The sequence below is a fragment of the Pterocles gutturalis genome, unplaced genomic scaffold (genome assembly GCF_000699245.1).
Source record: "Pterocles gutturalis isolate BGI_N339 unplaced genomic scaffold, ASM69924v1 scaffold18158, whole genome shotgun sequence".
Taxonomy (NCBI): Eukaryota; Metazoa; Chordata; class Aves; order Pterocliformes; family Pteroclidae; genus Pterocles; species Pterocles gutturalis.
Window position 1 is genome coordinate 62,541 of NW_010123512.1, and position 13,479 is coordinate 76,019.

General features: G+C 37.8%; 1 protein-coding gene across 1 annotated transcript in view; it reads left to right on the plus strand.

Annotated features, from left to right (window-relative positions):
• LOC104465044 (catenin delta-2-like) overlaps window positions 1-12,164 on the plus strand; it is a gene marked incomplete at its 5' end in the record, with an annotated part of 73,425 nt that extends 61,261 nt beyond the window's left edge. Inside the window, 4 exon segments of the mRNA XM_010077937.1 lie at window positions 654-785; window positions 7,968-8,041; window positions 10,976-11,198; window positions 11,201-12,164. Of these exon segments, the coding sequence (XP_010076239.1) occupies window positions 654-785; window positions 7,968-8,041; window positions 10,976-11,198; window positions 11,201-11,229 (458 nt within the window).
• Window positions 12,165-13,479: the final 1,315 nt, after the last annotated feature.

A 13,479-nucleotide genomic window follows, 5' to 3' on the forward strand; every position in this document is an offset into this window, starting at 1 on the left:
TGCCAGTTCCCTCAGGACCCGTGGATGCATCTCATCAGGTCCCATGGACTTGTTCACCTTCAGGTTCTTTAGATGGTCTCAAACCTGATCTTAAAAATATTTAAAGACACAGAAATTATTTGAGTTCCCTTTAAGTGTTAGGCATTCTTTGTTGTATGTTTTCCATGAAACACACCTTTCATTTCTTCCCGTTCCCATTAGAATAATTTCATGGGTTTGTTTGTTTTCAACAGAGAAGGGAGAAAACGATTTTGTAAGAGTTTTCCACATAGTTGAAAGTTAACGGTCTTTTCAAAAGAAATAAATTAACCATTTTGAGAAAAAAATAGAGGTGCTATACTAGAAAGTTTTGACAAGATAAAGAAATTAAGAAGATAAAGGGGGGAAAAATCATTATTATTGTACTTTTTTCTTGATTATCATCTTAGATCATTCAGAGAGAAAATGATCATTGGAGTTGATTGTCCCATGAATACATTGTCCTGTATTTGAAATAACAACACCTTTTCTTCTATAGTGGGGCAGCGTTTCTTCAAACAGCTCAATGTTAGTATGCTAACAAATATAAACTTTACTAAAATGTTTACTCTAGAATTAAACACTACATTCAGTCATATGTGGCGAGAAAAAATAAATCCATTTTTATGATCTAGCAAGTGCCCCAGCCTCACCTCGGGAAATGATCAGCCTAAAAGAAAGGAAAACAGACTATGAATCAACTGGAACAAATGCCACTTACCATGGAAATAAGGGAGAACATACTTCTAGGAAAGACACCATGACAGGTGAGATTATGCTTGCACAGCATATATAAAATTCAGCTCTGATAGACCACTGATTTTATAGGCTTGGCTGGGTTTACTGTACTATAGAAAAGAGTCAGCCTGCTTTGGTTGATTCCAAAGTTTTAGTCACCGTGATAAATATTTGATCTTAATGAATGCAATGCTATGTGAAAATGGTTTGTGAAGACCACGTTTCTTCACATAGGAAAAGCAATTTTACATTTCTTTTTAATTTTAAGTGTGTTTTCATTTCAGAAGGAAGTCAGTAAATCCACCTTGTATTAACTAGCATTGTTTCTGAAGCATGACAATGGTTGAGCATGTGCGGTGATCCCTAACATCTGTCTTTTGCAGGAAGTGGCTTTCCGGGACTGGTTAGCTTATTTTGCATGTCAGTCATTCCTCAGAAACTCAGTAGCAGTTTGTAAAGTCTGTCCCTGCTACTTTCTCAGCTGGGCTGATGTAAATGGAACAATTTTCTCTGTGTATGTTATGGCATCTATTGCAGGTTTCACTGAAGGCTTCTCTCCCCTAGTGAGCTCATTAACCAGTTAGCACTTCAGTAATTCAAAGAAATTGAGTGCTTTGCCCAGTACTGCACCTCTTTGTTAATTCTGTTGCCAAATACATGTTGGTCCCCATCACCATTGCACAGGCTTATATAACCTCTGTTGAACATTTTTGTACATTTATACAGTGCTGAGCATCGTGGTGTCCTCTCCTCCAAATGCTACCTCAGGGCAAGCAAAAAACCACAGTGAGGAGTCACTCTGCAGTTTACCTTTTCCCACGCCCTCTGTAGAGGTCTTGCTCAGAGGATGCCAGAATGGGCTGTCTTTGTGTTCCTTAGCTCACTGGGGACACCAGTGGGATGCTGACTCGGCGTCAGGCCATCCATTCCAGCTTTCAAAAACGTATTTAGGATATGACGATGCTCATACCGTCTGCTGTGTTACACACTCTTATGTAATCAAAACCTAAAGGCCAGCCTTTGAATTTGTGTGCAAACCCAATACGGAATGTGAATTAAGATGAAAGTGAAAAGCTGAAGAAGAAGAATGACAGTCCAGAGCATTTGGAAACCACAGAAATGAGGAGTGTCCTGAACAGCATCTGCAGGGTACTACATGAGGTTGCAGCAGATTTCAGTCAAGGTACTGCATTTTATGTTTCTCTAATGTTTTGAGTGTTTCATAGTCACTGCATAAGGCAGTTCTCTAAAACACTTCAGTGCTCCTTATTTGTATGATTGTGAAGGACAGGACTGTGTTTTTTTTCAGCATTTTGTCAAGAATAGATGAAGAAGGAATCGCAAGAGCAGCAGGTTGAAAAAACAGAACAGAAGTTTTATTATTTTTTTCTAGCTGTGTCTGCAAATTTAGAGTACCAGATTGTATCAGAAGGTTCACCAAAAAAAAAAAAAAAAAAAAAAAAAGGGGTTTCCATGTGGGAAATCTGTGTTTCCTTGCAGGTGGTCTCTCTCCCCAATTTAAAAAAAATTAGGGTTTTCTTTTTCCCCATCCTTTTTTGTCTTTTACTGTTGTGTTGTTCTTCTCCCACTCCTGTTTCCCTTGTTTCCTTTCTCTTTCAATATAATTTTCAGATCATGAGGTTTGTATTTCCCCAGCAATCTTTGCTCCACTTTGATTTTTGCATGGTGCTTTCCTTTAATATCTGCTTGTATTTTTTCTGGTTTTGTTGATCTATTTTATTACTAAAAAGTAAGGAAACTCCAAATGGTCAGCATCATGCTCAGCTACGGACTATGTTTCCAGCTACTGAGCTCAGTGAGAAAAATCAAAACCAAAATAAAATTGAAAAGTTAAATAATATTTTGCAATCTTACATGACCATTGTACACATGAATATGAAATTAACAAATCACTTTCTCTGTCTTTCAGGTCACCAAATCTCTGCTCCTTTGGTCTGAGCTCAAATAAAGCACCATTTTAAGAACAAAAGAAAATGACAGGAGTCTCACTCGTCAACATTCAACATGAAATTTGTGTAACATATTTGTAGCTCATAAAATAAAGATTTCATTAAACATAAAATCAGTATTTGTGTTTTTAATTGTGAGACATTTTGACTTTACTTGATTGGTCTAATATAAGTTTGTGTAGCAAGTTCATTGCAATGCTTGTATTTCATCCTGTGCATCATACAATGCATCGCAGCTGATACATCCACAGAGCCTATGGGACTTAGATAAATGTTTTTTCAGGTTCCACCTGGCGTATACATAGTTTGCGCTGGTCTTGTATTTTGTGCCAAGCTGATGTATTACACAAAGTTTTCTTTGACTTATGGATTTACGCAGAATGTAGAGCCACAGCTGTAGTCCCAATTTATCCATGACTGTCTCCATGCTCGTCTCCAAAGCTCTTCTCGGTTTATAGTTCAAAAATTTTATGACCTCTTGGCTGGGACTGAAATGAAGGGTTTTTGATGGATTTTCAAAGTAGAAAAGTTGGCTTCTTGCCATTATGGGGAGTTGTCAGGAAACCTCTGGGAAAAACAGAGAATCTATGAAGTGTACAGTTTGGCTGAAGCTGGTAACTTATATTGATTTCACAAGGACAACTAAAAAATAGAGGCACAATATCAAAGTTCTCATTGCCCTCTTCCCTTCACAGGTTTATGATGCATGGTATATTTACTGCCCATTTTCTCTGTAGAAAATAATAACCAATGATAAAATTTTATCACCTAAAGTATATTTTTAAGACAAAAACTATTATATTCCTTTAAAAAACCAGGAACTATAAGTGCATATGATGACGTTATTTATGCCATGATGTGTTCCTTCAGAACAGGGAAGATAAGCTTACTGTATACTGTCATGGGACTCCTGCTCTAAAGTTTCTTTTATTTTCTTAGTTTCCTTACTCAACTAATACATGCATCACAGTCTGCACCCTGTATCTTCACTTCCACCAGCAGAAACACCTTCTGATTAATTTATTTTCTTTTGGTTATCAAGAATCAGTCATCTATATTTGTTATTTAAACTTACTTGCAAGTCCTTGCACATTGAGAACACAACCACCATCATCTGCTACAATAGCTACCAATGATCAGGCTACTTGAACTTATTATTACTTTAAGAAACTGTAATACACTTAATAATTTCTCATGCCCTTACCTCATCTTTCACCGTGCAGGAAGGTGGCAGTGGTAGTGACAGGTAATGATCTCTGTTAGCTGAGATTTGTGAAGCACAGAAGCATTTTCCTTTACTGTCTTGAACTACATTTTGGAAAATGGAGTCCTGCTGCTTCCAGCAGAAAAAGCAGGTTATGCAATAGCAGATGAGGGTGACTACCTGTCCAGCTGAGCTTTCCTTTCTTACTGTCAGTCTGTGTACGTGAGGGCAAAAGGCTAGTGCCTTGTTATTTCAAAGTATCTGTAAATGTGTTCAGAATAAGTACTTAGAAGAACTGAAAGCTGAATGTTAAATCATGAATCAAGTGACTGGGATATATGGGGGCGCCTTCGGTCAGTGATATCTTTGTCACTTAAACCACTGAGTGACATAATTTTCAAAGCTGTTGTCAGCTTTGTAGAAAACTGCTGTGAGGAGCTATATGATTATTTTTTTTTAAACCAATATTACCTTGAAAACTGAACAGGAGAAAAAAGAAAGGTATTTTTCTATAATGTTCTTTACTGCAGGTAAATCACTGCAGGTTGATCATAGTACTCATTTTAGAACCTTCACAATTTTGCCTAGTAAAAAGTCCCTGTTCAGTACTATCATGTACTGGTGTTCAGATACTGCATAAAAAATACACACACACTCTCATCACTCCTCAAATCATTTCATCTGCAGCTACAATTCTCACATCTCTGTAAGGAAGTGTGGCTGCTGAAAAATATTCATCTCTTGCTCCTTGTAGCCATTTCCCTTCTCTTGACATATTTTAAAAAATAAAATTATTTCATTACCCTCTCTTTTTCTCTGTTTAATAATTTTACTATGATGGCACATATACAATATTAACAGCAAAAGTCAGATACTAACCACACAATATCTGTCCATTCATCTAGCTCATTCTCTCCCTTTTTTCTTTTATATTTGCCCTCTCCTTTTGGACAGCAAGAGTCAACTGCTCACTGAAGCATGGCAGAGCGGGAATGGAGTTCCCAGGGATGCCACCTGCGTGTTCAGAAGCAGGTACTGGAGCGGGGCTGCATGCATTGCTAGCAGCTACATTGTTTGACTTACATTTCCTCCAGAGACAGAATTACCTCAGCCTCCCAGCTAGACTAAGCCAAGATTTCTTGCTCTTGAACTCTTGGCATTCATTTCCAAGTATTTGATGTGTCATTGTATTTCTTTATATTACATTAAGAGAAGAGTTGTACTCTTTTTTTTTTTTTTCATTTTAAACTTGTGCATTTGTATCCACACCACTGCAGTGAAATCAGCAATGCAGACCTTGCACTTGTTTTCATAAGCTGAAGCTATCCATTTCTCCATCACAGAATATGTGATCTGGGAGACTATAAGTCTTCAATCTGGCATGTGACAGTTCTGAGCACATCAGTGCAAATGTCACAGTAGTGCATTGGACAGCTATGCACCACCTGTGGACTATTTCTGTTTTTATAATGGTCATGGCTATTAGTGGCACATATGTACCATGTGCCTTTTTATATACCTGTAAAAATATAGAAACGTCATGACGCTCCTTAAAGTCTCTCTGATTGCCTGTAGGAACAACATATAAATTAGCATGTGTCCAGTTTGCTATTTTTCATCAGATTCTTCATAAAACCCTCAGATGTTGTATCTTATACCAATCTTTTATTCTTGACATCAACCAACCATGAACAGTATTGTCCTGTCTGGACTGAACATGTTCAGTCATGCCTGACTGAAAACTTGCATGCATGAGACTTCAACCCTACTTATCTTGCAATTTATGTACATGAAAACAAAATGGTTACAAGAAGTTCTTCCTCTGTTTATGAGAGTCCAACACATTGAATATCACTTTCATTTTTTCGAGAAGTAGCACTTTACAAAATGGGTAGCTGAAACACTTAACTCTGAGTATCTTTAGATCTTGAGAAAACAAATTTGTATAACGAGACTTCTTCTAGCACTTTTTAGGACAAGCAAAAAACTCAGAAAATATGGCATAAAAAAGATGGCATCAATGTAAGATCTGACAGTTGTACTACCGAGAGTCACGCTGTCATGAGATGTGCCATAAATAGCAATGCTGATGCAGACTCCTCTAATACCAAAAACTGTCATTGGGAGGGAGATTTTCAAACACTAAAGCAGAGGATGCAGCTGGAATATAAAAAACTTGGAAATAGAAGTCACGTCTTGTACATCCCTCAAGTTTGGTGACAAAATGCAGCCTAAGCAGAGAGAACATCTGCAGATCGGTCCTTCAGTACTGACATCTATGGCGAAAGACAAACTACTCAAGCAGTCATCATTTCCATCTGTTATCACCTATTGGCACACAGACAGGATTAAGGCTACCTACCATTGGAAAAGACCAATCATCGTCCATTACTGGAGTTCATATTCTTCTTCCCTTCAAAGAAAGGATCCTGCTGCACTCTTTAGGACCTCCAGAACTCTTCTCTATTTCCTAACAGAACTATGCACTGTCTCAGTAACTGCATCCAGCTCTTCAAGAAATAAGAGTTTTTCATCCCTATCCATTAATAGTTATCTAGTGAAAAATCTCTTTTTCCAGATGTTCAGGCTCATTACCCCACCATAAAAGCCTTGTCTTTATCGTGTTTCAAGAACATCCTGGAGATCTTGAAGAACACCGTCTGAGATCTGTAAAGCAGCAACATGGAACAGTGCACCAAACTGACAAAAATTATACCCTCAGCATGGAACCCAAAGCAGATGTGAAGATCAGAATTGGTGTATTAAAGTCAACTTTGACTGAAGACGGTGCTATTCCTTTCTCCAGAGAGGGTGCGGTGGCTGGGAGAAAGACAGAGGCAGTTGTAGGTGCTGGGGTCCATGCTAGCAGGTTGCCAAAGGAAGAAAGAGTGGTTACTTCTTCAGTAGCTCTGGTTCTTCTTAGTGATGTGAGTAGCATGGATCCCATACCCGGCTTTCAGCTCTGATGCTCGTCTCTACCCTCAAAGGTTTCGAGTTGTGAAGGTATTAAAACCAACTTCCTGCCTCTAGGTTTTATACCATTGCACAGAGACCTGAGAGAAGTTGGATGAGCAATGTTTCAGTTCCGCTGGTGACTGATTCACAGCTGCTCAATTTTTACTTTCAGGCACATGCTTTTGTAGTGAGAGTCCTCATGACAGCATCAAATCATTGTTTATCGTGTCTGGAAAGTTAATAATGCATGCTCAGTAAGAACAGCGCACAGCAGCCATGCAAAATACTACCCTCATGTTCTTTCAGATATGAGAAATAACTACAGTCGTTCTAGTTCTACCAGCAAACTAAGCTTCAGATAGCCAAATAAAAGTGATCAGTGAAGTCAGCTTTGCGGGGAAAAATCTTTTCGCTTTTTATGTGGTTTTTTTGGGCAGAGTGGGAAATAAATTTTTTGCAAAACTGTATTATGTTATCCTTGTCTTTAGAATTACTTCTGATTTCAAACTCATAGCACAGTTTTGTCCATGCATTTTAGTAGTAGGACATCTGAGAAGAAAGTGGCAGCAGGTCATGGATTTGAGACTATCTTTGCCACACATCTTCAGTATAACTACATACTCATACTACTGTTTTGCACAACTAATTTTTCAGTTGCATTTAATCACTTTTTCCATGAATGATTTCACCATGTAGCAAAAGCACTGTAATCTCAAGATTTACCTGTTACCTGTTTAGTGTATGTATGATATAAAATCCCACATATAACCTGAAATATATTACTGAATGCTAGCTGAATATGAAATTCCTTTGTTGATTTATATGTGAAGTGCACAAGATTGGTATGAACATGACAGATCTCCTGGTACCATTAATAAGTGTATAGATACTACATACATGCATGTGCACCAAAGCAAAGACTATGACTGTTCAGTGGGAGGAAGAAAAAGATGCTTTTAAAGATTTTTGTGTATGGCAAACAGGTGCTGTATAATATATTTAGTGAAGCCTTCGGAATACATTTTGAGGCCAAAGAAGTATGTTTGGTAAACCTGCTTTTTCCTTCCTTTTTTTGTCTCCAGCTCAGAACACTGGAATCTCAACTTTGTACAGGAATTCATATGGTGCACCTGCTGAAGATATCAAACATAACCAGGTAAGTAAGAAGACTAAAATGTTACTGTTCTAGATGGCATAAAAATTGTTTAAGGCTGTAAGTCATAATGAAAGCAAGAGCAGCTGAGGCTTGAATGCCTTTAAAGTTCTAGATGTGTGTTACGCAGGCTACAAAAGCCAAGCTAATGTTAATGGGCGCATCTACTGGCTCTAGTATCTCATGATGTCCTGTGAATTTGGTTAAGTCTGGTCACATTACTTGAGTATAGCCATCATAAAATTCAGCTGCTGGCACCGCACAGCTCATGTGCTTAAGGCATCCTACCAGAAACTCGAGTATTGAACAGTCCTGGAGAAAGAACCCATTGTATCTTTTGCAGGGATGTGTACGCTACACTTAGGTGTAGCAAAAGCCCTCAGATTTGCCATTTAGTCACTCCAGAAGCATGACTGCAGCAAGGTTTTTTGCTTGGTTGTTTTTTAATGTGTGCACTGGGACATGAGCAAGAGAAAACATAGCATTTCATTGGCAAGGACACTTTCTCGCGTATATACATCTAAGACATTTGGTCTAGAGCTTCGGGACTCTTTTAAAATGTTCTGTCCCTGAAAACCAGAAAGCAATAAGTATGTTGGGATATGGTGGGCATTGCAAAAATGTAATTGGGAGCGTGGGTGCCAAGCTGATGCATTCACAGAAAAAGTTGCAATATTGACAAGTATGGCGTTCATATAGCTGGCATTTGCAGTATAGCATTTCCTCAGTCCCTTGGAAACAGGTATTTTTATTCACCTGTAGATTTTTGTTACATCAGCATGTGTAATCCTACTTTGTACTTAATTATCAGAACTCTTCAATATTTTCACAACTTCTCTGTGTAATATGTAGAAGTTACAGCATTTTTCAACTAGAGAAATGAGACCAAAAAACATTTAAGGAAAGCAATTAAAATTAGTAGTAGTATCAAGACAGATAAACAAATATTTAGTAAAATTGATAAAAAATATTTTTCTCTGAAAATTTTTACTAGGTTACCTGACATTTCAGTTTAAGAGCATGCTATTTTGCTTTTAATCCACAAACTTCAGGTGAAGAGAGTTTCTGATATTCTGAGCCGCCATTTCTCTTTATTGGTTTTGCTTTTTAATTAGCCAGTATTTCATGTGGTTCACCATATTCCTTCTTTGTGTGAGCTGGTTCAGTGCACGAAGGTGTTTCTGCTTTTATTGCATTTAAAGAGATTAAGCCCGTCTAATTAACACAGTGTTTAGAGAAAGCAAGGGTATGAGGTACTGTAACATCAGGTGCACTCTAACTGCAGTCATGAATCAACTAACTTGATTTTTGGGGTGAGAGTTTGAGTGAAAACAAACAAACAAAAAACCCACCACCAAAAACCAAAAGCAGTTTTCCACCTTTTCCCACTTGCTTTGTCAATGAAATGTCAGGTTTATGATTGACATATCAGAAATAATGTGTCAGCTAAAAGAACCCAGAAGTACTACTTCGGTCCCCTATTTTCTACTCAAAAATGGACTGTCTCTAACTTTTTGGCATATAGATAGGTAGTGTAGTATAGAATTTTTCTCCTGGGTCCAAAACTAAACACCTTTGTTTGAATCTGTGAAATGACAGGGGGGGCTCCAGGTCCTATACACCTTGACAGCAGTACTAGAAATAGAAACTGGAGTAGTTGTGCTCCCTTGTGCTGTTCTAATATTGGGCCCAGTGTTGTAAGATCACTTGTTGGATGGTTAAAGGACATGGACAGGCTTTTGTACTTCACGCATAGAGTCCAATACAGACATACTTTGAAAGAATATCACAGAGTTTGGGACATAGCAGTGCTGCTGTTGCTCTCTTCTTGAAGGAGCATTACTAGCTCTTGCAGAGTTAGCAGGATCTGCAGAGTCTTCTAACACCAACGCCTGAGCATCACTGTTCCCAATATGACCACCTGAGGATTGAAAGGCAGTATCATTTTGGAGTCAGAGTCTGCCCAAACTTAATAAAGGTGACATAGAGTAAAAGGAAGTGTTCCACTAAGATACTTAGAAAATCTTTATAAATTTCAGATTATAATTAAGTCCCAACTATAAAAAAAGAGACTCACTAAGGCTGTCTGCAAAAAACTTTATGTCAAACTGGGGTTAAGGGACTGCCTGAGACTGTGTATCATAAATATTTCAGCTTCAAGGCAACTTGCTGGAATGTAGCAACAACACAAGATTGCCAACGTGAAGTGTTGAGGAGGTGGTAGGAAGATGGTTCAGCTTAACAGTAACAGAAGAACACATTTCAGGGCACTTAGCTTGGAAGTTTGTCATGTCAGTGCCCTGAAAACTATACATGGTTCTTAAGGATATGGTGTCACTCTAAATCTCACTTGTGGCAATGGCAGCTGCAAAATGTTTAGTATCTTTGGAGTGTGTATCGCTTCCATTCAAATTCTTCAAGGCTGAGTTTTGGCCACCAATGGCTGCATTATGTAGCTGCAAAATAGAAAGTTATACACAGATTATAGTTACAAAAGTAACTGTAAGCTATGCTGCTTGGATCCAGATTTTAATTATTTTTGAAGTAAACAAGCATTGGTTAGCAGCAATAACATTAAATAATATGTGTATTTAATAACAATATTAAATAAAGAAACATAAAGGAATGTAATGACAAGGCAAAGCTGTGGAATTACTTCACTACCAAGCAATACCTTGAGCAGATGTTAAGATTACAAAGATAAACTTTGTATTTCCAGCATTATAAACATAGAGTGAGACTTACTCCTTCAAAGCCTCTGAGGCTTTGAGCAACCTGGTCTAGCAGAAGGTGTCCCTGCCCATGGCAGGGGGGTTGGAACTAGATGCATCATCTTTAAGGTCCCTTCCAACCCAAACCATTCTGTGATTCTGTGATTCCCTCTTGTTGCCCACAGTAAGTTGTATCTAACAAGCTGTGGGTATTACTGTCTTTCAGGTTTCAGCACAGCCAGTTCCACAGGAGCCCAGCAGAAAAGATTATGAACCATATCAGCCGTTTCAGAATTCAACAAGAAACTATGATGAGTCCTTCTTTGAGGACCAAGTGCATCATCGTCCACCTGCAAGCGAATACAACATGCACCTGGGACTAAAGTCAACTGGCAACTACGTCGACTTCTATTCAGCTGCTCGTCCCTATAGTGAACTTAACTATGAAACAACCCAGCCTCTCCCGACTCCTGGGTTTGAGACTTGGGCAGATACAAAAGCTCCAGGAACTGTGCATGTGCATGCATACCACAAGACATTTTTTTTCCTGCAAATTTAGTTTGTTAAAGCCTGTTCCATAGGAAGGCCCAGATAACCAGTATGGAAACAATTAAAAGGTTTTTTTTAGAAGGCTAAAAGATACGAAAGCTAATCCTGGGAGTAATTAGAAAGAAATATATATATACATATATATATTTTACAGTGTGGGGCAACTTTACTGTTGGCCTGTAGAGTCTAAAGTTCAGTGCTGTATGTCGAATGTGGCTGAAGGAAGGAGCAGGACAGTGGATGTGGGTCAAGAGTTAAGCACAAGTAACTGAGCAGCATACATACTTTATGGGGAACAGCTTCTCACACTTTGTTTAATATCCTCATTCATTGTGAATCTAGGCTTCAAGTTGCATTTGGGGTTTCCTCTGTACAGCAAGATGTTTCTTGCCTTTTGTTAATGCATTGTTGTAAAGTATTTGATGTACATTACAGATTTAAGAAAAAAAAAAAACAAGTGCATTGTGTATATTACACCAATGCCACAGTGTTTCTTCATCTATGGTTCTGAATATTGCTTCAATTTCAAATTTTGAAAGATGTATGAATTTCCAGTTTTTTGTTTTCTTTTCCCCAGTGCGTTTTAACAAAAAAAAAAAAAATCAAAAAAATCAAAAAAACAAAAAGGAATATTTAGCAGTATTGTACGTTCTGATATGTGAATTTGTTTGTGGCAACTTAAAAAAAAAGGCATTCAGCAGTTTCTGACAATTAACATTCATCATTCCACACTCCTTGTCAACGAAGTGCTTTTTCACTGCCTAAAATTTTAGATGTAGATATTTGAAATAGATTTTTTTCATTTATACCAGTTTTCTTTATGATGATACAGTGTTAAAAGAAAATAAATTACAATTGATCTGTCATCCATATTTGCTAAGAATGTCTATTTCCAAGAACCTACCATACAAATACACATTCTTACTTGTGTGTGTCCACGTAAGCACAATATTCTGTGTGCGTGTGTATGTGTTTGAGTGTGTGCGTTTGTGTGGTGTAAGACTTCTTTTCATCTGATGTTTTCCTTGTTCAGCTTCAATTTTTGTTTGATTTACATTTTTTTAAAACAGTGGAAACTCCAGTATGTGCTTTCTCTTACTCACTTTCTTAACCATTGATAGCAATTCAAAATTGTTAGGCCACATACTCACAAAGGAAGCAGTTATCAGATTTTTTTCACTGACTCTGGCACCCGTAGGTGCCATTTCCTTTAAAATAGCATCTCTTGATCTTCTCTTGAGGAAATTTCATTCATCTCCAGCCACCAACCAGCAAGTGCTCAAGGAGGGCAGTTTGATCTTGCCGTCTCCTTGAGGAAATGGAAAACAAAGACCCAACAGACTCATCTCTGGAGTCTCCAGACTCTTCAGGCTTTAGAAGGGTCCAACTCCTGAACCATTAGGACAATCATTTATTTTAACCCATACCAAAAAGAAAACCCGATACGCAAAATACATTCCTCAAATATGAAATATACTGGCCATTTCTGTGCATTTAAATTAAAAACCTGAAAAATAAAAAAATGGAAGGGACAGAGATTTTTTTTTTTTTAATTAAAAAAAAAGGAAAGGCAGCTAGGCTAAGAGGCCAAAAGAGCTGGCATATTCGTCTTGGCTCTTGGAATTCTGGAAGTAAAAAAAAGGAATCTAGCATTTCTTCATTTCTTTGATTCAGGCAACAGTTCACAGTTTTCACAGCATAAGGCCCACCACAAGTGCAGTAGTTGTAAATTGCTCAAATTGCAATTAAGGAGTTTGTTTTAGGTTGCAAACATTTCTGTGATTAGTCATTGTAATAGTCTTAACATCACCTGGCACACTTCTGGCTGTGCACAGGGGAAGAAGTGTCTCACAAGTCATCACCTGCTCTGTAGGACGCAGCCTGAGTAGTTCACACAGGCGGGTATTTGTGACGTAGAGTTGGTTTATCAGTAATCTAGGACTATAGTTTAATCTTTTTTGGCAGCTTTTCCCAGTGTACGATATGTAACCTTATCTGCTCTTTGTAGTAAACACGGGGAAAAAAATCGCATGCAAAAAAAATTTTAAAAAATTTAAGACAGGGTGGGTGGGAGGGGCACAGTGGGCCAGATGTATAGTGAGGTAGATAAAAATACTATTCATAGTTTTGGACACAGGTTGTTTATATTTTATTTATTACATTGATTTTAATAAGACAAGT